The 24,621-nt window shown below is 33.8% G+C and overlaps 1 protein-coding gene across 4 annotated transcripts in view; it reads left to right on the forward strand.

Annotated features, from left to right (window-relative positions):
- The window catches only part of LOC143042883 (uncharacterized), a 69,299-nt gene extending 45,367 nt beyond the window's left edge, over positions 1-23,932 (forward strand). For 3 of the 4 annotated variants that reach the window (XM_076215377.1, XM_076215379.1, XM_076215380.1), the window contains exons 11-19: positions 2,778-2,992; positions 5,236-5,361; positions 8,778-9,002; positions 12,936-13,090; positions 16,291-16,422; positions 17,159-17,320; positions 20,629-20,799; positions 21,550-21,641; positions 22,971-23,932. In XM_076215377.1, coding sequence (XP_076071492.1) covers positions 2,778-2,992; positions 5,236-5,361; positions 8,778-9,002; positions 12,936-13,090; positions 16,291-16,422; positions 17,159-17,320; positions 20,629-20,799; positions 21,550-21,641; positions 22,971-23,224 — 1,532 coding nt within the window. In that variant the 3' untranslated portion in view covers positions 23,225-23,932. Of the gene's footprint in view, positions 1-2,777; positions 2,993-5,235; positions 5,362-8,777; positions 9,003-12,935; positions 13,091-16,290; positions 16,423-17,158; positions 17,321-19,265; positions 19,319-20,628; positions 20,800-21,549; positions 21,642-22,970 lie in introns of all 4 variants that reach the window. The other variant, XM_076215378.1, reaches the window with a different exon arrangement.
- Positions 23,933-24,621: the final 689 nt, after the last annotated feature.

Raw genomic sequence — 24,621 nt, forward strand, 5'->3', positions numbered from 1 at the left:
AATTGGTCTACATTAAGGTCCAAAGGGTCCAAAATTAAACTTAGTTTGATTTTGACAAAAAATGAATCAGTTAGGTTCTTTGATATGCTGAATCTAAAAATGTACTTAGATTCTTGATTATTGGCCCAGTTTTCAAGTTGGTCCAAATCGGGGTCCAAAATTAAACTTTGTTTGATTTCATCAAAAATTGAATAAATGGGTTCTTTGATATGCCGATTCTAACTGTGTATGTAGATTCTTAATTTTTGGTCTCGTTTTCAAATTGGTCAACATAAAGTTTCAAAGGGTCCAAAATTAAACTTAGCTTGATTTTAACAAAAATTGAATTCTTGGGCTTCTTTGATATGCTAAACATGTACTTAATTTTTTTATTATTGTCCCAGTTTTCAAGTTGGTCCAAATCAGGATCCAAAATTATTATATTAAGTATTGTGCAATAGCAAGAAATTTTCAATTGCAGAGTATTCAGCAATAGCAAGAAATCTTCAATTGCACAGTATTTTGCAATAGCAAGAAATTTTCAATTACACAGTATTGAGCAATAGCAAGAAATCTTCAATTGCACAGTATTGTGCAATAGCAAATATTTTCAATTGATTGGAGTTATCTTTCTTTGTCCAGAATAGTAGTTGAATCAACTTAAATCATTGTTTTATACAATATACAATGTATATTTTTACTTTTACTACCAACTGATAAATTAAAACAATCTTTACCATTCAGTGATAACAAGCACTTTTTTTACATTTTAATATTTTATGATGTATCTAAATGAGTAGTTATTGCTATTTCTTCAATTTTTTTGAGAGGATTAATATTCAACAGCATAGTGAATTGCTCAAAAGCAAAACAAACATTTTAAGTTCAGTAGACCACATCATTCTGTGTCAGAAAACTATGCTGTGTCAACTATTTAATCACAGTCCAAATTTAGAGCTGAATCAAGCTTGAAAGTTGTGTTCATACTTGCCCCAACCGTTCAGGGTTCAACCTCTGCGGTCGTATAAAGCTGTGCCCTGCGGAGCATCTGGTTGAGATGTCAAATATAAGATTCGGTGTAGACTTGCTACAATTTCCTTTCTGTTATTTCTTTCTTACTGATGTTTACTGATAACTGCCAGCCTACTGATTGCCCTTTTTTCCTACAGATGTTAGTATAATGGTGATCTCCTAGTTATAGCAGTAAAATTGTTAAAGGGGCAAAATTGAAGAAAAAAAAACATAATTAGGAAGTGACATGTAGCAAGTCTAGATTCGGTGTGAAACTCTTTCATCAAATATTTCTGAATTGAATGATTGTACTTTCGAGAAAACAATAAAATTCTTTTTCGAAATCTATATTGGTGGGTATTTTGAAATTAAACAAAAATCTAGCCAGTGTCTGATTCTAGTGGAGTTCACATGCATACAGGGAAAATCATCCAAAAAATAATTTTCTGCATAAAATGGCCCCAAATTTTTTTTCGCATCCACATCAGTTTAACCCTGGCTATGCCACTGGTTTGTGGGGAAGCACTAGTGGTAGGTCAATGATATTTAATATGTGATAATTCAGTTTGTGGGGAAGCATTATATAGCAGTATGAAAATGCACTTATTTCATAAAAAGTACATAGTAAGGATTTATTTTTGGAATTAGCTTAAAGCAAATCAATAAGGACACTATATATCATTATTTCTCAATAAGCCGGCATTTATATTTGAATTGTACAGAGAAAACATAATATTAATAACAAATCAACATGCATGAGAGAGGTGTCACCCCGGATCACACAACCCTTTATTAACAATTTTAATAAATTTGCAGAGTTTCGAAAGTATCGATTTTCTTTTGCAGGTCATAAGATTACTAAATTTAAGTGTATTTGGAAATTTTGAAATTTTTTCTTGAATAAATAAATTTCAGATGTTGGCAAATTTCCTGCATGACATACTGTGATGAAATTCGTCACCAATTTCATTGAAGTCGAATAATGTGCACACACTTTTTTCACGTTGTATATTTTGCCATCCATTCAATAAGTAGCTTATGATTTGTTGTCCTAAACTTGCAGAGTTCCATTATTTGGTTGGTTTCTAAAATATCAAATCAACTTTCAAATTCAAGTTTTTGTTTAAATAGCCACTGAGAGGAACTTTGTGTAAACCAAAAGTACAAATTTATCTCCCTTATTTCAAGCAAGATATCATTTACAATATATATTTATTTAACATGCAGCTACAACATCAATCCTGACCATGATAGAGTTAAACTGTATACAGTTCAAGATTTGATTTTTACTTTCAGCCACAACATCAATCCTACTGACTATGATAGAGTAAAACTGTATACAGTTCAAGATTTATTTTACTTTCAGCTACAACATCAATCCTACTAACCATGATAGAGTTAAACTGTATACAGTTCAAGATTTGAGTTCACTTTCAGCCACAACATCAATCCTACCAACCTTGATAGAGTTAAACTGTATTAAGTTCACGACTTATTTTACTTTCAGCTACAACATCAATCCTACCAACCATGATAGAGTTAAACTGTATACAGTTCAAGATTTATTTTACTTTCAGCTACAGCATTAATCCTACTGACCATGATAGAGTTAAACTGTATACAGTTCAAGATTTATTTTACGTTCAGCTTCAACATCAATCCTACTGACCATGATAGAGTTATACTGTATACAGTTCAAGATTTATTCTACTTTCAGCTACAACATCAATCCTACTGACCATGATAGAGTTAAACTGTATATAGTTCAAGATTTATTCTACTTTCAGCTACAACATCGCTCCTACCAACCATGACAGAAGTGTACAGAGGGCCTTTTGGTGAAACTGTTCATCTGATTCATACCAACATGTATGGATGTGTATCAAGGATACCAAGTGATTTTAGCAGTAACCCAAACCTTTGTCATCTCGTATGGACAGGTACAGATGGACAAAAAACAAAAATGAATGTTTACCATCGACTTAGGTGGTTTAAATGTGAGGTACTATCATTTAACCTTTAACTTTTAACAATTTCAATATTTGCAGGGTATTTTTTGTCATTATCATGTCATGCTGCATCTCATTTAGCTAACCAAGGGTTATGGTCTAGTCCCCTCCTCTCCACCCGAATGTCGAATTAAGATAAAATTTCTGAGTTCTGAGCTAATTATTTTCGTTGATCTCAGTTGTAACTGACTGCATCCAATCAAAAATCACTCTTAAGATGATCACGTTTAAATGTAGATAATGTAAATTAACAATTGCCAGATGTTGATTGTGTAATAACCCCTATAAAACATAGGAAGATATTTAGTGACAATTTCGAAGTCCTTAATCAACTAAATGAAGTTCCTTGGAAAGGTTTTTGAGTGAATGTTTGAATATGAAAATATTTGTTTAGTTCCTATTTCACAAAATTTGTAAACACAAGACACAACCATTTTAACACCTCCAGACAGAAGAGAGTTCAAGAGCTGCTAAAGGTAAAAAATTATGATCAGAAATATTTGCTTAATCTGCCAAGGGTTGAGGGCAGGGGGACTAGGCGCCATAGTAAACTTTGGTTAGCGAAGATGATTATGCTGTGAAACCACTTCCTTTTTTCCTAATGTTATAAATTTTACCACACTCATTGTACTGGGGAACTTTGTTGTCAAGAAATAAGATGATGAGTTATGATTCAGTGTACATAGATATAGGAAGATGTGGTGTGAATGCCAATGAGACAACTCTCCATCCAAATAACTATATATAAAAGTAAACCATTATAGATCAATCTACGGCCTTCAACACCAAGCCTTGGCTCACACCGAAGAACAAGCTATAAAGGGCTCCAAAATTACTAGTGTAAAACCATTCAAACGGGAAAACCAACGGTCTAATCTATATAAAAAAACGAGAAACGAGAAACACGTATAAATTACATAAACAAACGACAACTACTGTACATCAGATTCCCGACTTAGGACAGGTGCAAACATTTGCAGCGGGATTAAACGTTTTAATGGTACCAAACCTTTTCCCTTTTCCTGAAACAATAGCATAACATCACAACATAGAAAAACACCCGATAAAATATCAATTGGCAGGCTTAACTCTATCAAAAAACGTAAATTAACGCACTATGTTTACCAGTTGCATACCTGGAATTGTTCATAAGCTACTGGTCAACTATACTTGATGTATAGAATGGTTGTAAGGACTTGAGGTGTATTTTCAGTATGACAGGTTTCAATACAATGTATAACATTTACCTAATTTTCAAGGTGCATTGATGAATGTTAAAGTTTGTGGTTTTGCCATTTCTGAGGTACTTAAAGCAATAGGTCCAGTATGTTTGGGGAATGGGATTATTTGAAAATCAGTGCATCAGTTCAACAATTTTCTTTCCATACTTATTTTATTTATACACAATGCTTATTACAACAAAACACAAATCAAGTTTGAATTTTGGTGGCGTTATTTTTAACATTCTAGAGTTATGCTCCTTTACGATTCGAAAATTGCTGAAATTTTTGTTACCGTTTTCTAACCTAAGATTTGCTTCAACTAAATGTTATGAAAGAATATGCACAATGCTTATTATCACAAAACTCAGATTTGAGTTGTGTCACTTTCGACTTTCATTGGGTAATGTCCCTTTATTACTTTGTATGCATGCAGAGTCATCATCTGTGTCATTCTCCATTTATTTCTAGAAGTTTCTCTGAACTTAAATTCTGGACTAACTATACCATTTCAACAGTTTGTTATTGTATTAATATTGATTTAATCATACTTTTAGTTCATTTATATGTTTTGAAGTTTAGGATGGCATCTATTTTCACTGAACTAGTACCGGTATACATATTTTTTTAGGAGCCAGCTGAGGCACACATCCTCGTATGGGATTTTCTAGCTGTATTGAAGACCCATTGTTGGCCTTCAGCTGTTATTTGCTCTTTGATCCAGTTGTTGTCTCTCTGATATATTCCCCATTTCATTTCTATTCTCAATTTTATTATCAAAATGTGTCACATAATTGCCATTTACTTATGAAAATAGAACGTTATATTGCAATAAGAATTATGAACATATGTTATATAACCGTCGAATTATGAACATATGTAATATTACCATAGAATTATAAACATATGTTATATTACCATAGGATTATAAACATATGTTATATAACCATAGAATTATAAACTATAAATTATATGAATAAACCTCTTTAAAGTTTTTGTTATTTCCACTGTTACAGAATGTACAAACCAAGTTGAAAGAGTTCACCAGTATGGATAAGGATCAGAAAGCTGAGGTTCTGAGAGCAATGAGAAAGTTTATCAACAGAGGATGGTCGTTTACTGAACCAGCTTTTCATCCTCTGGTAACAATCTACACAATAATACCCAAATACAAGGCAAATTCAATAACAAAAATACCCAAATACAAGGCACTGTGCTTAAACGGCTGTGGGTAACTTAAGTTACCCACAGCCCAAGATGGCGGACTCTAAACTCGTTGATATTTAATTCATACAACATGTACCTTTTGCGACGTTTTTCATGCACAATGTAAATATTTATAGGATTATTGAATGAAGAAATAATTAACAATTACCATAAATTTGTTAATATAGAGTTCACTAAAGCGCAAGACCAACTTTAAAAAATGCATAAGACGTCCGTAACTTTTTGATCGAAACTAAGCAGACTGTCCGTAACTTTATTTTCAGATGTGGGTAACTTTTGATTTAAAATTTTAAGAACTATAATTTCAACAATTAGAAAATAAATAACATCATATTTGTAACCTTCATGGCCGTTTATACTACTCATTCACCACCAAATGTGATTTTATTAACGCATCATACTTACACCACAGAGGTTTTATGTGGGGTTTGTGGTACTCGATCCTGGTTATGGTTTGAACTTTTATTAAATGATGTGCGTCGTATCTGCCTGCGGTTTATTTTCACCTCTGTTTCTTTTTATGTGTATTTTGATAAATACTCTTTGACCGTCGGCTCGGTATTTATACATCCCACCAGTAAGTTATAGTGTTTTTTATGGTTTTTTTTTTTATTTCTCTTTGTATGTTATCAGGGATCGTGAAACTATTAAATTACCCTGTTGTTTTAGTTATTCATATTTTCATATACTATTTCTAATTGTTACACTATGTTGATTGCTCTATTCCTTTTAAGTCACTGAATTTTAACTATTGTGTCTTTCAGTTTAGTTCAATTTAATGAAATTTAATGCAACTTTCATACAAGTGAAATATGCAGCTAGCTGTAAAACTAGGTTTTATTCATTTTTACAAAATGTCCTTTCTTCAAGTTTTCCCATTTACTGCAAATCTGACTATAAAGTTCGAGCATCGAATGCAACAGGCCACTATAAATTCTAATCGAATCGTAATGTCATTGGACTTAGAATTAAGTGATTTTTTTTTAAATCAATGGAAATGAATGTCTTTTGAATATAATTGTTTTTGGCTGAACCTTTGATAATTGTCATGTGATTGCGAAATTTTGGTACCCCCCCCCAAAAAAAAAAAAAATTAATCCCGGATTTACGCATGATCTACTCTTGTCGTTGCTGGCAGAAAATCATTTAGTCCATACACGCCACATGCATGTGTAAAAATTACTTGTGTAGTCTACTTGTTCAAAAATAAAAATCAACAATGATGTTTCAACAGATTATCTGCAATGGTAGGAAACCACCCTCCGAACAGGGCGATTTTGGTATCCCGACGTTATAAAAAATCAGACCCGAGTTTAACGGATTTATCGTTATTTTTTTCATATTATTCCCAATTTTGTCTTCCATTCTAATTCAAATGAATTATATCATACTAGAGATCTACTTCCTTTCTAATTATGTAATCCACGTATGTCGATTCTTTGAAAGTTACGGACATTCCTATTGGTATAATGAAAAAAGTTACGGACAAGTTGTTTTTAAGTTACGGACAGCCTAAGCGTTTTTTCAAATCGTGCTGTGATCGTTTATTTTGTAGAATTTAATCACTTGTTAGTTTAGGGGTTTCCCTAAACGATTAATACAACTTTTTAATTCAGTGGTTTAATTGATGCATCCATGGTATTGTTATTCTATAGAAGAGAAGTCCCTAACCGACGCAAGGCGACTCCATCTTGGGCTGTGGGTAACTTAAGTTACCCACAGCCGTTTAAGCACAGTGACAAGGCAAATTTAATAACAAAAATACCCAATTACAAGGCATATTCAATAACAAAAATACCCAATTACAAGGCAAATTTAATAACAAAAATACCCAAATGTAAGGCAAATTCAATAACAAAAATACCCAAATACAAGGCAAATTCAATAACAAAAATACCCAAATACAAGGCAAATTCAATAACAAAAATACCCAAATACAAGGCAAATTTAATAACAAAAATACCCAATTACAAGGCATATTCAATAACAAAAATACCCAATTACAAGGCAAATTTAATAACAAAAATACCCAAATGTAAGGCAAATTCAATAACAAAAATACCCAAATACAAGGCAAATTCAATAACAAAAATACCCAAATACAAGGCAAATTCAATAACAAAAATACCCAATTACAAGGCAAATTTAATTTCAAAAATACCCAATTACAAGGCATATTCAATAACGAAAATACCCAATTACAAGGCAAATTTAATAACAAAAATACCCAATTACAAGGCAAATTTAATAACAAAAATACCCAATTACAAGGCAAATTCAATAACAAAAATACCCAATTACAAGGCAAATTCAATAACAAAAATACCCAATTACAAGGCAAATTCAAGGAAAGTATAACAAAAACACCCAATTAAAGGTGAATTCTGTAAAAACTGAGAAAATCAAACCGTATCAATCAACAGAACATATTCCTGACTTGGTACAGGCATTTTCCAAAGAAAATGTTAAGTTTAACTTTGTTTTATAGCTAGCTCAACCTCCCCCATTGTATGACAATTGTTTTAGTGCTGTAATATGATATTCTTTGTTTTATTACCCGTTTATAATTTTGCTGTCTGGTTTTATATTTACTTAACACTCACTAATGTTTTCAGTCCCTAAATTGAAATTGAATTAGGATTTCTTAATTTCTTCCCAATCAAAGAGAAGAGAGAACATATAATATCAGTCTGTCTGTGCTGGTTTGTCTGCAATTATTGCAAGAGTTTGATCAAATTTGTATCAAAAATTTATACCAGAATGTTTCAAATTAGTTTGAAAATCCTTGCCAATCATCTATTTATTTAAGAAGTTATGACCTTAGAAATATAAATCATGAGAAATTGCATTGTAATCTCCCTCATGCACACATTTCTTGTAGGATTGATATGAAATTTTATATCAAGGTTAATTGGATCATATCTTTAATGTCATTGATGAGTTTGAAAGGCAATTTAACTCTTATTAATTATTTAAACAGGGATGATGTCCCTTGGAATGTCAATTGTATAGGAACTTGCGTGGTAAGAGCTCTAACGCATACATTTCATATCAGATTTTACTGACATTCAAATCATTGATATTTTGGAAGAGTTTCAAAATCAGTCCCTTTCAACTATTTTAACAGGAATTAAGTCCCTTTGAAATGTTTGTTAAATAACTTTGTTTCTCAGCACTCTCAAACTTATTTGAAATTTTTATCAAATGTATCTTTATCATCAAGGTCTTCCAAAAGTAGACGTAGTATGTAGTTGCCATTGTATTTTCTATACTGATTGTTATTCTGGGTCCCTGTCAACAATTGTGAGCTCATTGTTTTATATATTTACAGACTGGAGACCTAACATCTACTGGTAACCTAGAGCAGTATATTAAATATAACCTCCAGAAAAAACAAAAGGACAAAAAGCAGACTGATAAAAAAGGCAAGAAGAAACAAATGAAGAAAGAAAATAAACCTCTTCTATCATTTGATGTGTTCTCTGTCATGGATGTCTGTGTATTTAATAGAGGACTTGTGTTAGCTTTGAGTTATGACAATCAACATCTACTCATGGTAAATATAAAGATAAGAAACCTCTGTCATCATTTGATGTGTTCTCTGTCATGGATGTCTGTGTATTTAATAGAGGACTTGTGTTAGCTTTGAGTTATGACAATCAACATTTACTCATTATAATTATAAACATTTATTTGTCAGCTTCAAGATGTGACTACTCTAAGCAATATTCTAAGAATATGTTTATGCCCCCACAGCAGTAAGGGGGCATTAATTGTTACCCTTGTTCATTTGTATGAACATCCCATAATTGGTTTTGTCTCAAACTGTCCTCAACCATATGTTATGAAACTTACACACAATGCTCATAACCATAAAACACAGATCAAATTCCAGTTTTGGTGGCATCACTTTTACAAATCTCTAGTTATGTCCCTTTATAGTGTAATACGCCAGAGGGGGCATCTTCTGTGTCCCATGGACATATTCTTCATGTATTTTTAGAGCTGTCTATGAAATACTCTTCCCAATACACTCAGAATGTATTTTAATACTAGTGTGACTACTCTCTCCAATACACTCAAAAAATTTCTTTTAGAGCTCTCTGTGTGACTACTCTCTCCAAAACTCTCAGAATAATTCTTTTAGAGCTCTCTTAAGTGACTACTCTCTCCAAAACTCTCAGAACAATTCTTTTAGAGCTCTCTTAAGTGACTACTTTCTCCAAAACTCTCAGAATAACTCTTTTAGAGCTCTCTTAAGTGACTACTCTCTCCAAAACTCTCAGAATAATTCTTTTAGAGCTCTCTTAAGTGACTACTCTCTCCAAAACTCTCAGAACAATTCTTTTAGAGCTCTCTTAAGTGACTACTCTCTCCAAAACTCTCAGAATAATTCTTTTAGAGCTCTCTTAAGTGACTACTCTCTACAAAACTCTCAGAATAATTCTTTTAGAGCTCTCTTAAGTGACTACTCTCTCCAAAACTCTCAGAACAATTCTTTTAGAGCTCTCTTAAGTGACTACTCTCTCCAAAACTCTCAGAATAATTCTTTTAGAGCTCTCTTAAGTGACTACTCTCTCCAAAACTCTCAGAATAATTCTTTTAGAGCTCTCTTAAGTGACTTCTCCCTCCAAAACTCTCAGAATATTTTTTTTAAAGCTGTCTGTGTGACTACTGTCTCCAAAACTCTCAGAACATTTCTTTTAGAGCTCTCTTAAGTGGCTTCTCTCTTTAAAACTCTCAGAACATTTCTTTTATAACTCTGTGTGTGACTACTCTCTACAAAACTCTCAGAATTTTTTTTTAGAGCTCTCTGTGTGACTAATCTCACCAAGACTCTTAGAACATTTCTTTTAGAGCTCTCTGTGTAACTACACTCTCCAAAACTCTGAGAACATTTCTTTTAGAGCTCTCCTAAGTGACTACTCTCTCCAAAACTCTCAGAACATTTCTTTTATAACTCTGTGTGTGTCTACTCTCTACAAAACTCTCAGAATATTTCTTTTAGAGCTCTCTGTGTGACTACTCTCACCAAAACTCTTAGAACATTTCTTTTAGAGCTCTCTGTGTAACTACACTCTCCAAAACTCTGAGAACATTTCTTTTAGAGCTCTCTTAAGTGACTACTCTCTCCAAAACTCTCAGAACATTTCTTTTATAACTCTGTGTGTGACTACTCTCTACAAAACTCTCAGAATATTTCTTTTAGAGCTCTCTGTGTGACTACTCTCACCAAAACTCTCAGCACATTTCTTTTAGAGCTCTCTTAAGTGACTACTCTCTCCAAAACTCTCAGAATAATTCTTTTAGAGCTCTCTTAAGTGACTTCTCCCTCCAAAACTCTCAGAATATTTTTTTTAGAGCTGTCTGTGTGACTACTGTCTCCAAAACTCTCAGAATATTTCTTTTAGAGCTCTCTTAAGTGGCTTCTCTCTTTAAAACTCTTAGAACATTTCTTTTAGAGCTCTCTGTGTAACTACACTCTCCAAAACTCTGAGAACATTTCTTTTAGAGCTCTCTTAAGTGACTACTCTCTCCAAAACTCTCAGAACATTTCTTTTATAACTCTGTGTGTGACTACTCTCTACAAAACTCTCAGAATATTTCTTTTAGAGCTCTCTGTGTGACTACTCTCACCAAAACTCTCAGCACATTTCTTTTAGAGCTCTCTGTGTGACTATACTCTCCAAAACTCTCAGAATAATTCTTTTAGAGCTCTCTGTGTGGCTACTCTCTCCAAAACTCTCAGAATATTTCTTTTAGAGCTCTCTTAAGTGGCTTCTCTCTTTAAAACTCTCAGAACATTTCTTTTATAACTCTGTGTGTGACTACTCTCTACAAAACTCTCAGAATATTTCTTTTAGAGCTCTCTGTGTGACTACTCTCACCAAAACTCTTAGAACATTTCTTTTAGAGCTCTCTGTGTAACTACACTCTCCAAAACTCTGAGAACATTTCTTTTAGAGCTCTCTTAAGTGACTACTCTCTCCAAAACTCTCAGAACATTTCTTTTATAACTCTGTGTGTGACTACTCTCTACAAAACTCTCAGAATATTTCTTTTAGAGCTCTCTGTGTGACTACTCTCACCAAAACTCTTAGAACATTTCTTTTAGAGCTCTCTGTGTAACTACACTCTCCAAAACTCTTGAGAACATTTCTTTTAGAGCTCTCTTAAGTGACTACTCTCTCCAAAACTCTCAGAACATTTCTTTTATAACTCTGTGTGTGACTACTCTCTACAAAACTCTCAGAATATTTATTTTAGAGCTCTCTGTGTGACTACTCTCACCAAAACTCTTAGAACATTTCTTTTAGAGCTCTCTGTGTAACTACACTCTCCAAAACTCTGAGAACATTTCTTTTAGAGCTCTCTTAAGTGACTACTCTCTCCAAAACTCTCAGAACATTTCTTTTATAACTCTGTGTGTGACTACTCTCTACAAAACTCTCAGAATATTTCTTTTAGAGCTCTCTGTGTGACTACTCTCACCAAAACTCTCAGCACATTTCTTTTAGAGCTCTCTTAAGTGACTACTCTCTCCAAAACTCTCAGAATAATTCTTTTAGAGCTCTCTTAAGTGACTTCTCCCTCCAAAACTCTCAGAATATTTTTTTTAGAGCTGTCTGTGTGACTACTGTCTCCAAAACTCTCAGAATATTTCTTTTAGAGCTCTCTTAAGTGGCTTCTCTCTTTAAAACTCTTAGAACATTTCTTTTAGAGCTCTCTGTGTAACTACACTCTCCAAAACTCTGAGAACATTTCTTTTAGAGCTCTCTTAAGTGACTACTCTCTCCAAAACTCTCAGAACATTTCTTTTATAACTCTGTGTGTGACTACTCTCTACAAAACTCTCATAATATTTCTTTTAGAGCTCTCTGTGTGACTACTCTCACCAAAACTCTCAGCACATTTCTTTTAGAGCTCTCTGTGTGACTATACTCTCCAAAACTCTCAGAATAATTCTTTTAGAGCTCTCTGTGTGGCTACTCTCTCCAAAACTCTCAGAATATTTCTTTTAGAGCTCTCTGTGTGGCTACTCTCTCCAAAACTCTCAGAATATTTCTTTTAGAGCTCTCTGTGTGACTATACTCTCCAAAACTCTCAGAACATTTCTTTTAGAGCTCCCTTAGTGACTACTCTCTCCAAAACTCTCAGAATATTTTTTTTAGAGCTGTGACTACTCTTGGCAATATTATAAGTTTTTTTTTAGTGCTGTGTAAATACTCTTAGCAATATTTTCAGATTGTTATGAGCTCTCTGTTTAGTAGTTCTCAGCAAAACTCTCAAAATGTTTCTGTTAGAGCTGCATGTCAGTGCGACCTCTCTTACAATTTACACTCCGAATATATCTTTAACATTTTTCTTTATGGTAACTATCAGTTATAGTGTTTAAATGATTCTTTAAGACCTTTTTGTGTTGAAACTATGTACAATATTCTCAGAGGGTTTGTTGCAGAACAGTCTGAAATTAAGTTTTATATTTCAGATATTGAATACAACAACAAGAGAGTTATTTATGAAACCATCCTTTGTACATCTGAGCCTCAAATTTGTACATTTTGCCAAACAAACACCAATGATGATGAAGAGATCAGATTGTTTCTGTATCTATAGTGCCAACGGTCCTGGGTCTGCAGATGGGTTAGTATGTTTCTGTATCTATAGTGCCAACGGTCCTGGGTCTGCAGATGGGTTAGTATGTTTCTGTATCTATAGTGCCAACGGTCCTGGGTCTGCAGATGGGTTAGTATGTTTCTGTATCTATAGTTCCTCCAGTGCTGGGTCTGCAGATGGGTTAGTATGTTTCTGTATCTATAGTTCCTTCAGTGCTGGGTCTGCAGATGGGTTAGTATGTTTCTGTATCTATAGTTCCTCCAGTGCTGGGTCTGCAGATGGGTTAGTATGTTTCTGTATCTATAGTTCCTCCAGTGCTGGGTCTGCAGATGGGTTAGTATGTTTCTGTATCTATAGTTCCTCCAGTCCTGGGTCTGCAGATGGGTTAGTATGTTTCTGTATCTATAGTTCCTCCAGTGCTGGGTCTGCAGATGGGTTAGTATGTTTCTGTATCTATAGTTCCTCCAGTGCTGGGTCTGCAGATGGGTTAGTATGTTTCTGTATCTATAGTGCCAATGGTCCTGGGTCTGCAGATGGGTTAGTATGTTTCTGTATCTATAGTTCCTCCAGTCCTGGGTCTGCAGATGGGTTAGTATGTTTCTGTATCTATAGTGCCAACGGTCCTGGGTCTGCAGATGGGTTAGTATGTTTCTGTATCTATAGTTCCTCCAGTCCTGGGTCTGCAGATGGGTTAGTATGTTTCTGTATCTATAGTTCCTCCAGTCCTGGGTCTGCAGATGGGTTAGTATGTTTCTGTATCTATAGTGCCAACGGTCCTGGGTCTGCAGATGGGTTAGTATGTTTCTGTATCTATAGTTCCTCCAGTCCTGGGTCTGCAGATGGGTTAGTATGTTTCTGTATCTATAGTGCCTACGGTCCTGGGTCTGCAGATGGGTTAGTATGTTTCTGTATCTATAGTTCTGTGGATTCATTAATGTATCTATAGTTCCTCCAGTGCTGGGGCTATCGATAGTTACTGTGGATTCATTAATAAAATTAAATGTTAAAGGAATGACAAATTTTCTATAGGCTTGTATGCAGATCTCGGCAAAACACCCGATTTGCATTAAATTAGATTTCCACAAACAAGTAAATTTTCCTTAATCCACAAAAAATTGATAACCACCAAAAATAAATGAATCCACAGTAAATAAGTTTTTGTGTCTATCATATCACCATGACAACAAGTAAAACCTATCTTGCAAAGAAAGGTATAAAACGTCCCTTGATGAATGAATTGAAAGCATTTCAAACACTTTTAGCTTAAAAAAAATCTTTTCATAAGTCAAGTCAAGGCATCAACCTACAGTGATAAAATAAAGCATACTTACAGTCCTATAAGACCTTACTCATAAGTCAAGTCAAGGCATCAACCTACAGTGATAAAATAAAGCATACTTACAGTCCTATAAGACTTTACTCATAAGTCAAGTCAAGACATCAACCTACAATGATAAAATAAAGCATACTTACAGTTCTATAAGACCTTACTCATAAGTCAAGTCAAGGCATCAACCTACAGTGATAAAATAAAGCATAATTACAGTCCTATAAGACCTTACTCATAAGTCAAGTCAAGACATCAACCTACAGTGATAAAATAAAGCATACTTACAGTCCTATAAGACCTTACTCATAAGTCAAGTCAAGGCATCAACCTACAGTCATAAAATAAAGCATACTTACAGTCCTATAAGACTTTACTCATAAGTCAAGTCAAGACATCAACATACAGTGATAGAATAAAGTATACTTACAGTCCTATAAGACTTTACTCATAAGTCAAGTCAAGATATCAACCTACAGTGATAAAATAAAGCATACTTACAGTCCTATAAAACCTTACTCATAAGTCAAGTCCAGGCATCAACCTACAGTGATAAAATAAAGCATACTTACAGTCCTATAAGACCTTACTCATAAGTCAATGCATCAACCTACAGTGATAAAATAAAGCATACTTACAGTCCTATAAGACCTTACTCATAAGTCAATGCATCAACCTACAGTGATAAAATAAAGCATACTTACAGTCCTATAAGAACTTACTCATAAGTCAAGTCAAGGCATCAACCCACAGTCACAAAATAAAGCATACTTACAGTCCTATAAGACCTTACTCATAAGTCAAGGCATCAACCTACAGTGATAAAATAAAGCATACTTACAGTCCTATAAGACCTTACTCATAAGTCAAGTCAAGACATCAACCTACAGTGATAAAATAAAGCATACTTACAGTCCTATAAGACCTTACTCATAAGTCAAGTCAAGGCATCAACCTACAGTCATAAAATAAAGCATACTTACAGTCCTATAAGACTTTACTCATAAGTCAAGTCAAGACATCAACATACAGTGATAGAATAAAGTATACTTACAGTCCTATAAGACTTTACTCATAAGTCAAGTCAAGACATCAACCTACAGTGATAAAATAAAGCATACTGACAGTCCTATAAGACCTTACTCATAAGTCAAGTCAAGGCATCAACCTACAGTGATAAAATAAAGCATACTTACAGTCCTATCAGACCTTACTCATAAGTCAAGTCAAGGCATCAACCTACAGTCATAAAATAAAGCATACTTACAGTCCTATAAGACTGTTCTCATAAGTCAAGTCAAGACATCAACCTACAGTGATAAAATAAAGCATACTTACAGTCCTATAAGACCTTACTCATTAGTCAAGGCATCAACATACAGTGATAAAATAAAGCTTACTTAAAGTCCTATAAGACTTTACTCATAAGTCAAGTCAAGACATCAACCTACAGTGATAAAATAAAGCATACTTACAGTCCTATAAGACCTAACTCATAAGTCAAGTCAAGACATCAACCTACAGTCATAAAATAAAGCATACTTACAGTCCTATAAGACCTTACTCATAAGTCAAGTCAAGACATCAACCTACAGTGATAAAATAAAGTATACCTACAGTCCTATAAGACTGTTCTCATAAGTCAAAACAAGGCATCAACCTACAGTTATAAAATAAAGCATACTTACAGTCCTATAAGACTTTAAATCAACTCTAAGGCTGCTGTCAACGTATGGCTTAAAATGTGTATGCATATTTTAATGTAAATAAGTCCTTGAAATGTGAGCTGATAATTTTTTATTTAATCTATTGAAAAAATTAGCTTTTTCTTAAACTATGAAATGTTTTGTACTGTTCTTTTATGATGATATTTTTATTGCATGTTTGATGTTATTTACAGGGATTATCTGACATATGACAGACATGGTGAAATGATTAATGATAATTTACGTACCAAACTTCTGACTGATACAAAACAGATGGATCCTATAACTCAGGAGAGTAATGTGTATAGTCTGACCATGAGTAATATGTAAGTTTGCTTCCAATAGAGAATCTTATTGTCTACTGAGTAAACAGTGTGTCAGTACTTTGGTTTATATGACAAATACACACAAACCTCACAGTCTACTGAGTAAACAGTGTGCCATTCTTTGGTTTATATGACAAATACACACAAACCTCACAGTCTACTGAGTAGTGTGTCAGTACTTTAGTTTAGATAACAAATACACACATACCCTTAGTCAGGGGGGTTGGACGAAACCCCCCCTTGAAACCAAATAAGCACTGTTAAAGTCAACGTTCTGTTCAAATTGTGACTGTTAAAGTCGAGTTCATGAGTCCAAATAACACCCCCTTGGAAATTCCTGGCTACGGGCCTGACATATCTCATAGTCTACTGAATACACAGTGTGTCAGTACTTTGATTAAATTATATCCTAAATACACAAAAACCTCATTGTTTTCTGAGCAAATGATTAGAAACTGTTAGAATATTAATTTTCATCAATGTAGCATGTAATTTGCTTTTAGCTTATAAAATACAGATCAACTTCCACATTATCACAATCCCAAAAATTTGTACCCACAAGTAGAAATTTTGTAAAAAAAAAGGGTTGCTTGTTATCAATATATCAGTTGGAAACTTATACTGATTGACCTATATACTCGACAACACACACACACAGTTAATCCCTAGTCATTTTGATATCACATGTTAACTCTAAAAACAGCATACATTTTAAGTGTTATTTTTTATTACACAGGTTGTTAAGTTCTTGCAATGGTTTCCAGAATGAAGTAGATTACTTAGGAGAAATGTTCAGCATGGGTTCTGTGGCAGATATATTGGTTCTCCTAACAACATCAGGGGAGGTTAAATTTGTTGATCTTCCCTCTTTACTACCATTAAGTCCTATACTGAACAAGTAAGTATTGGTTCTCCTGACAAACTCAGGGAAGGTTAAATTTGTTGATCTTCCCTCTTTACTACCATTAAGTCCTATACTGAACAAGTAAGTATAGGTTCTCCTGACAAACTCAGGGAAGGTTAAATTTGTTGATCTTCCCTCTTTACTACCATTAAGTCCTATACTGATCAAGTAAGTATTGGTTCTCCTGACAAACTCAGGGAAGGTTAAATTTGTTGATCTTCCCTCTTTACTACCATTAAGTCCTATACTGAACAAGTAAGTATTGGTTCTCCTAACAAACTCAGGGGAGGTTAAATTTGTTGATCTTCCCTCTTTACTACCATTAAGTCCTATACTGAACAAGTAAGTATTGGTTCTCCTGACAAACTCAGGGAAGGTTAAATTTGTTGATCTTCCCTCTTTACTACCATTAAGTCCTATACTGAACAAGTAAGTATTGGTTCTCCTGACAACCTCAGGGAAGGTTAAATTTGTTGATTGTCCTCTTTACTACCATTAAGTCCTATACTGAACAAGTAAGTATTGGTTCTCCTAACAACATCAGGGAAGGTTAAATTTGTTGATGTTCCCTCTTTACTACCATTAAGTCCTATACTGAACAAGTAAGTATTGGTTCTCCTGACAACCTCAGGAAAGGTCAAATTTGTTGATCTTCCCTCTTTACTACGATTAAGTCCTATACTGAACAAGTAAGTATTGGTTCTCCTGACAAACTCAGGAAAGGTCAAATTTGTTGATCTTCCCTCTTTACTACCATTAAGTCCTATACTGAACAAGTAAGTATTGGTTCTCCTAACAACATCAGGGAAGGTTAAATTTGTTGATCTTCCCTCTTTACTACCATTAAGTCCTATACTGAACAAGTAAGTATTGGTTCTCCTGACAACATCAGGGGAGGTCAAATTTGTTGATGTTTCCTCTTTACTACCATTAAGTCCTATACTGAACAAGTAAGTATTGGTTCTCCTAACAACATCAGGGGAGGTTAAATTTGTTGATCTTCCCTCTTTACTACCATTAAGTCCTATACTGAACAAGTAAGTATTGGTTCTCCTAACAACATCAGGGAGGTTAAATTTGTTGATCTTCCCTCTTTACTACCATTAAGTCCTATACTGAACAAGTAAGTATTGATTCTCCTGACAACCTCAGGGAAGGTTAAATTTCTTTATCTTCCCTCTTTACTACCATTAAGTCCTATACTGAACAAGTAAGTATTGGTTCTCCTGACAACCTCAGGAAAGGTCAAATTTGTTGATCTTCCCTCTTTACTACCATTAAGTCCTATACTGAACAAGTAAGTATTGGTTCTCCTGACAAACTCAGGAAAGGTCAAATTTGTTGATCTTCCCTCTTTACTACCATTAAGTCCTATACTGAACAAGTAAGTAATGGTTCTCCTGACAAACTCAGGGAAGGTTAAATTTGTTGATCTTCCCTCTTTACTACCATTAAGTCCTATACTGAACAAGTAAGTATTGGTTCTCCTGACAACCTCAGGGAAGGTTAAATTTGTTGATCTTCCCTCTTTACTACCATTAAGTCCTACACTGAACAAGTAAGTATTGGTTCTCCTGACAACCTCAGGGAAGGTTAAATTTCTTTATCTTCCCTCTTTACTACCATTAAGTCCTATACTGAACAAGTAAGTATTGGTTCTCCTGACAACCTCAGGAAAGGTCAAATTTGTTGATCTTCCCTCTTTACTACCATTAAGTCCTATACTGAACAAGTAAGTATTGGTTCTCCTGACAAACTCAGGGAAGGTTAAATTTGTTGATCTTCCCTCTTTACTACCATTAAGTCCTATACTGAACAAGTAAGTATTGGTTCTCCTGACAAACTCAGGGAAGGTTAAATTTGTTGATTGTCCTCATTACTACCATTAAGTCCTATACTGAACAAGTAAGAATTGGTTCTCCTAACAAACTCAGGGAAGGTTAAATTTGTTGATCTTCCCTCATTACTACCATTAAGTCCTATACTGAACAAGTAAGTATTGGTTCTCCTGACAAACTCAGGGGAGGTTAAATTTGTTGATCTTCCCTCTTTACTACCATTAAGTCCTATGCTGAACAAGTAAGTATTGGTTCTCCTGGGAAACTCAGGGAAGGTTAAATTTGTTGATCTTCCCTCTTTACTACCATTAAGTCCTATACTGAACAAGTAAGTATTGGTTCTCCTGACAAACTCAGGGGAGGTTAAATTTGTTGATCTTCCCTCTTTACTACCATTAAGTCCTATACTGATCAAGTAAGTATTGGTTCTCCTGACAAACTCAGGGAAGGTTAAATTTGTTGATCTTCCCTCTTTACTACCATTAAGTCCTATACTGATCAAGTAAGTATTGGTTCTCCTGACAACCTCAGGGAAGGTTAAATTTGTTGATCGTCCCTCTTTACTACCATTAAGTCCTATACTGAACAAGTAAGTATTTGTTCTCCTGACAAACTCAGGGAAGGTTAAATTTGTTGATCTTCCCTCTTTACTACCATTAAGTCCTATACTGAACAAGTAAGTATTTGTTCTCCTGACAAACTCAGGGGAGGTTAAATTTCTTTATCTTCCCTCTTTACTACCATTAAGTCCTATACTGAACAAGTAAGTATTTGTTCTAACAACCTCAGGGAAGGTTAAATTTGATGATCTTCCCTCTTTACTACCATTAAGTCCTATACTGAACAAGTAAGTAATGGTTCTCCTGACAAACTCAGGGAAGGTTAAATTTGTTGATCTTCCCTCTTTACTACCATTTAGTCCTATACTGAACAAGTAAGTATTGATTCTCCTGACAAACTCAGGGAAGGTTAAATTTGTTGATTGTCCTCATTACTACCATTAAGTTTATCAACCCAAAGCATTTCCAATTATTTCCTCACTTAAATGTGTTAGAATAAATACTATGATAGAAATTGAAGATATCTGGCCTCTGAGTTGGCTTACACTGCAATATTTATTGTAGCATTTTAATATTATCAATGAGTGATTATGCTGGCTACCAGTATGTTAAACATTGTTGGTAATAAGCATTGGCCGATTTAAAATAATAGACACTATGAATCAGCATACTCTGATCTGTGAAGCCTAGAAGTATCATGCAAGCACTTTTACCTGTTTGGCTAGTGGAATGTCATTATAAGCTTTGGGCAATGAAGTTTTATTCCCTGACCTGCTTGAGCATATGGGTGCTGTGCCCAAGCTTAGAGAAATAAATTAAGGACAAAAAAACTCCTTAAAATCTTTTTCAAAATATATGAGGCTTGAAAAATGTTATTGTTAAAATATCTTGTTTTACTTTTTAGGCCTCTTGATAACAACTTTTGGGAGAAAGACGACTTAAAAATTCTAGACAAAATAAAATTCACGACCTTTAAAGTTGTTGGAGAAGGCAGTTTCACTAATGACATTGGCAGGACCTATACGAGAGCTGCCATTGCTGTGGATAATCTACTGCTTGTTTTAAAGATTCACAGGTACTTTATTATTCCAGTTTCATAGTTCTTCTATTGTTGTGGATAATCTACTACTTGTTCTAAAGATTCACACGTACCTTATCATCATTCAAGTTTTAAAGTTCTACTGTTTTATTTAAGTTTGCAAAACTTTAATAGATAAATTTGTGTTACAGACAAAATGCTGCACTTCCACAAATATTTGTAATACTTTCAAATCTTACTATTCCACCAATATACAGGTGTAGGAACATTGGTACCATTAATGTTATTACTACCACTGGATTGATGCCTCTGCTGGTGGGCTGTTAGTCCCCAAAGGTATCACCAGCCCAGTAGCCAGTACTTCGTTACTGGCATGAAAATACAATTTTTTTTGTGTTATTAAAATTTGCTGTTACAAAATGTTATAAATTATTATAAATTAAGGAATGTATCTCCCTCATGCAAAAGTCTGATTCCTTTCACGGATTTTGGATCTTTAGGATTATAGCTCTTCATCTTTTATATAAGCTTTGGATTTCAAATATTTTGGCCACGAGCATCACTGAAGAGACATGTATTGTCAAAATGCGCATCTGTTGCAGGAAAATTGGTACCATCAATGTTATTAATGTGATACAGGCCAAAGGAAATAATCTCTAAGAATGAAGATAATCACTTGATACTTGTTTGTTAATCCTATTTGTAAATGTTACTATATGTTATGTAATTAAAGGGTCAGGAAAATATTCCATGTGGTTTAAAATCATACAAATCCTATTATTACAGGGAGACAATAGATTCTGATGCAGTAGTCGAAATAACACAGTCAATAACACTGGCAGGACATCCTAAAGAAATACACTTTATCAACGAAACAGGTATATATTCTGGTTGGACAAAAAGAAATATTTTAATTTCTTTTTCAAATAATTTCAAATAATGCAAAATTACTGATTGATTGAGAGTAAAGATAACCCAAAAGATATATCAGAACCACCCTTTAAAGGGGCATAACCTATGAGATATAAAAAAAAAAAAGAAAATATGTGATTTTGTTTTCCTGTTCAATCATAAATGAAAGTGAAAAAGTGAAATGATAATTTGCATTTAGAAGTGAGTTTAGTTCAATTTTTATGCCCCACCTACGATAGTAGAGGGGCATTATGTTTTCTGGTCCGTTCGTCCGTTCGTTCGTCCGTTGGTTCGTCCCGCTTCAGGTTAAAGTTTTTGGACTAGGTAGTTTTTGATGAGGTTGAAGTCCAATTAATTTGAAACTTAGTACACATGTTCCCTATGATATGATCTTTCTAATTTTAATGTCAAATTAAAGTATTGACTCCAATTTCATGGTCCACTGAACAAAAGAGAAGATAGTGTGAAGCTCAGGTTAAAGTTTTTGGTCGAGGTAGTTTTTGATGAAATTGAAGTCCAATCTTGAAACTTAGTACACATGTTAACTATGATATGATCTTTCTAATTTTAATGCCAAATTAAATTATTGACCCCAATTTCACAGTCCAGTGAACATGTAAAATGATAGTGCGAGTGGGGCATCCGTGTACTATGGACACATTCTTGTTTCAAAATAAGCTAAGAAACATTGATGATGAATTATTCACTTGCAAGTGATGATTCCATCTCATTGAATCCTTGTTCGTGTGACCTTCAATTTAATCTTAGCTAGGGATTAGTTTCATGTGAATTAGAAGTGTTCAGTTATTTAAAGGAAAGAATGTGAAACAAGGGTACATTTTGTAAATCATTTGATTGACTTATTCGAATCACAAAAACTCACTCTTATACAGGTAAAAAAGATGTTAAACATATTTTTTAAGCGCAATATTATGAAATTAAACAGACCGAGAAAATTCCAATTGCAGGTGTTTGCTATCTATTTATTTATATATATTTTATGTCTATATTATATCGGGTTAAATGACTGTTGAAATGTTGATACATATTTTCAACCCTATGCAGTGTAAATTGTTTATTAAATACTTTTTATCATTAAGATAAACCTTTTCTAAATTCTAAGTCAAATATGAGAATTTGAGTCAAGTCTATGAATAGAAAATTTACAACTAATGCCCCTTTAAGAATCATAGAAAATGGAATAGTATTGAGAGTAAATATCAATATGTATTTATTGCTTTTATTTCTCTCAAAATAAGACTTACAATATAATTGTTTTCTCTTTTTATTTGTAGTTGGATTTTTACTGACAGTAACCCAACACTTTCAAACAAATCAAAATTACAGAGAAAATTTGTATCACTACCTCCATGATGGTCAGCTTAAGCAGGTTCTCCTGTGTTTAGGACATGGACCAAGGTCATTTCTGACTGTTTATCTACCTGAGAACAGTGACCATGATTTCAGCGACTCTGACCATGGGAAGGCAGGCTGGAGGATCTACATGAGAGACGGACATGGGGGAATTATCTGTGTATTATTACAATGATATCACAATAACAATTTAGACTGTACAGGCCATACTCATCCTTTATTTAATTTGCAGTAAAAACAGCTAAACATCAATTCCCCAATCACCAAATCTCATTCTTCAGAGGAGGATGTGTCGACTTATTGCAATTGTGACTTTTTGATATATTAAGTTGAGCCCTGTTGTTCAAAAGTGTTTTTAGGTTTATTATTTTAATCAGTGATGTGTTTGTTATAGTTGGTATCATCAATACTCTTTAAGCACTCATGTGAAATAGAATTAAATAATCTATGTTGCTGAGAAGCTTATAATATATTTTAATATTCCAATTAGAGACAAATGAAACTAACCAACAAAAACTGTAGGAATTTCATGAACCGTAAAAGGAGCGAAAGAGGTTTTGTTGACGGGATATGCATCTCATGCTATGCACCCATCAACCATCCAAATCAACATTCAGTCGAAAGTCAGGAATAGGATGCAATTTGAATTACAGATAATAAGACTAGACTGTTTGGAAAACCATTTTGATCCAAGAACATATTCCTCTTGGCTAAGGAATACCTGTAACTATAACACAATTAATTTTAGAACACATTACACTTGATTTTAAATAGAATACAAATAAATGACTTTCAGGATAGAGCTATTGACAATTATTTGTTTAAATGTCTGTATTATTTATTTTGTATATGAACATTTTTTCATTAAATGCACTTTATCCTATTGTTTTCTCAATAAGTACAAGACAGTCATCTTATTTCAAGTTGATGTGAAATACCTGTTCTTAATTATTATTTTGTTTTGTATTTCAGTTCATGCATTAGTTATATTCTTTTCCAAATCTCAGACATAGTCAAGTTATTTGCTAGATATGAAGTACCTGTTCTTTACTCTGCTGTTGTCTTCTTATGTCTATGACTTAGTCAAGTTATTTGCTAGATGTGAAGTATCTGTTCTTTACTCTGGTGTTGTCTTCTTATGTCTATGACTTAGTCAAGTTATTTGCTAGATGTGAAGTACCTGTTCTTTACTCTGCTGTTGTCTTCTTATGTCTATGACTTAGTCAAGTTATTTGCTAGATGTGAAGTACCTGTTCTTTACTCTGGTGTTGTCTTCTTATGTCTATGACTTAGTCAAGTTATTTGCTAGATGTGAAGTATCTGTTCTTTACTCTGGTGTTGTCTTCTTATGCCTATGACTAAATCAAGTTATTTGCTAGATGTGAAGTACCTGTTCTTTACTCTGCTGTTGTCTTCTTATGTCTATGACTTAGTCAAGTTATTTGCTAGATGTGAAGTACCTGTTCTTTACTCTGGTGTTGTCTTCTTATGTCTATGACTTAGTCAAGTTATTTGCTAGATGTGAAGTACCTGTTCTTTACTCTGGTGTTGTCTTCTTATGTCTATGACTTA

This window comes from Mytilus galloprovincialis, chromosome 8 (assembly GCF_965363235.1).
Source record: "Mytilus galloprovincialis chromosome 8, xbMytGall1.hap1.1, whole genome shotgun sequence".
Classification (NCBI taxonomy): domain Eukaryota; kingdom Metazoa; phylum Mollusca; class Bivalvia; order Mytilida; family Mytilidae; genus Mytilus; species Mytilus galloprovincialis.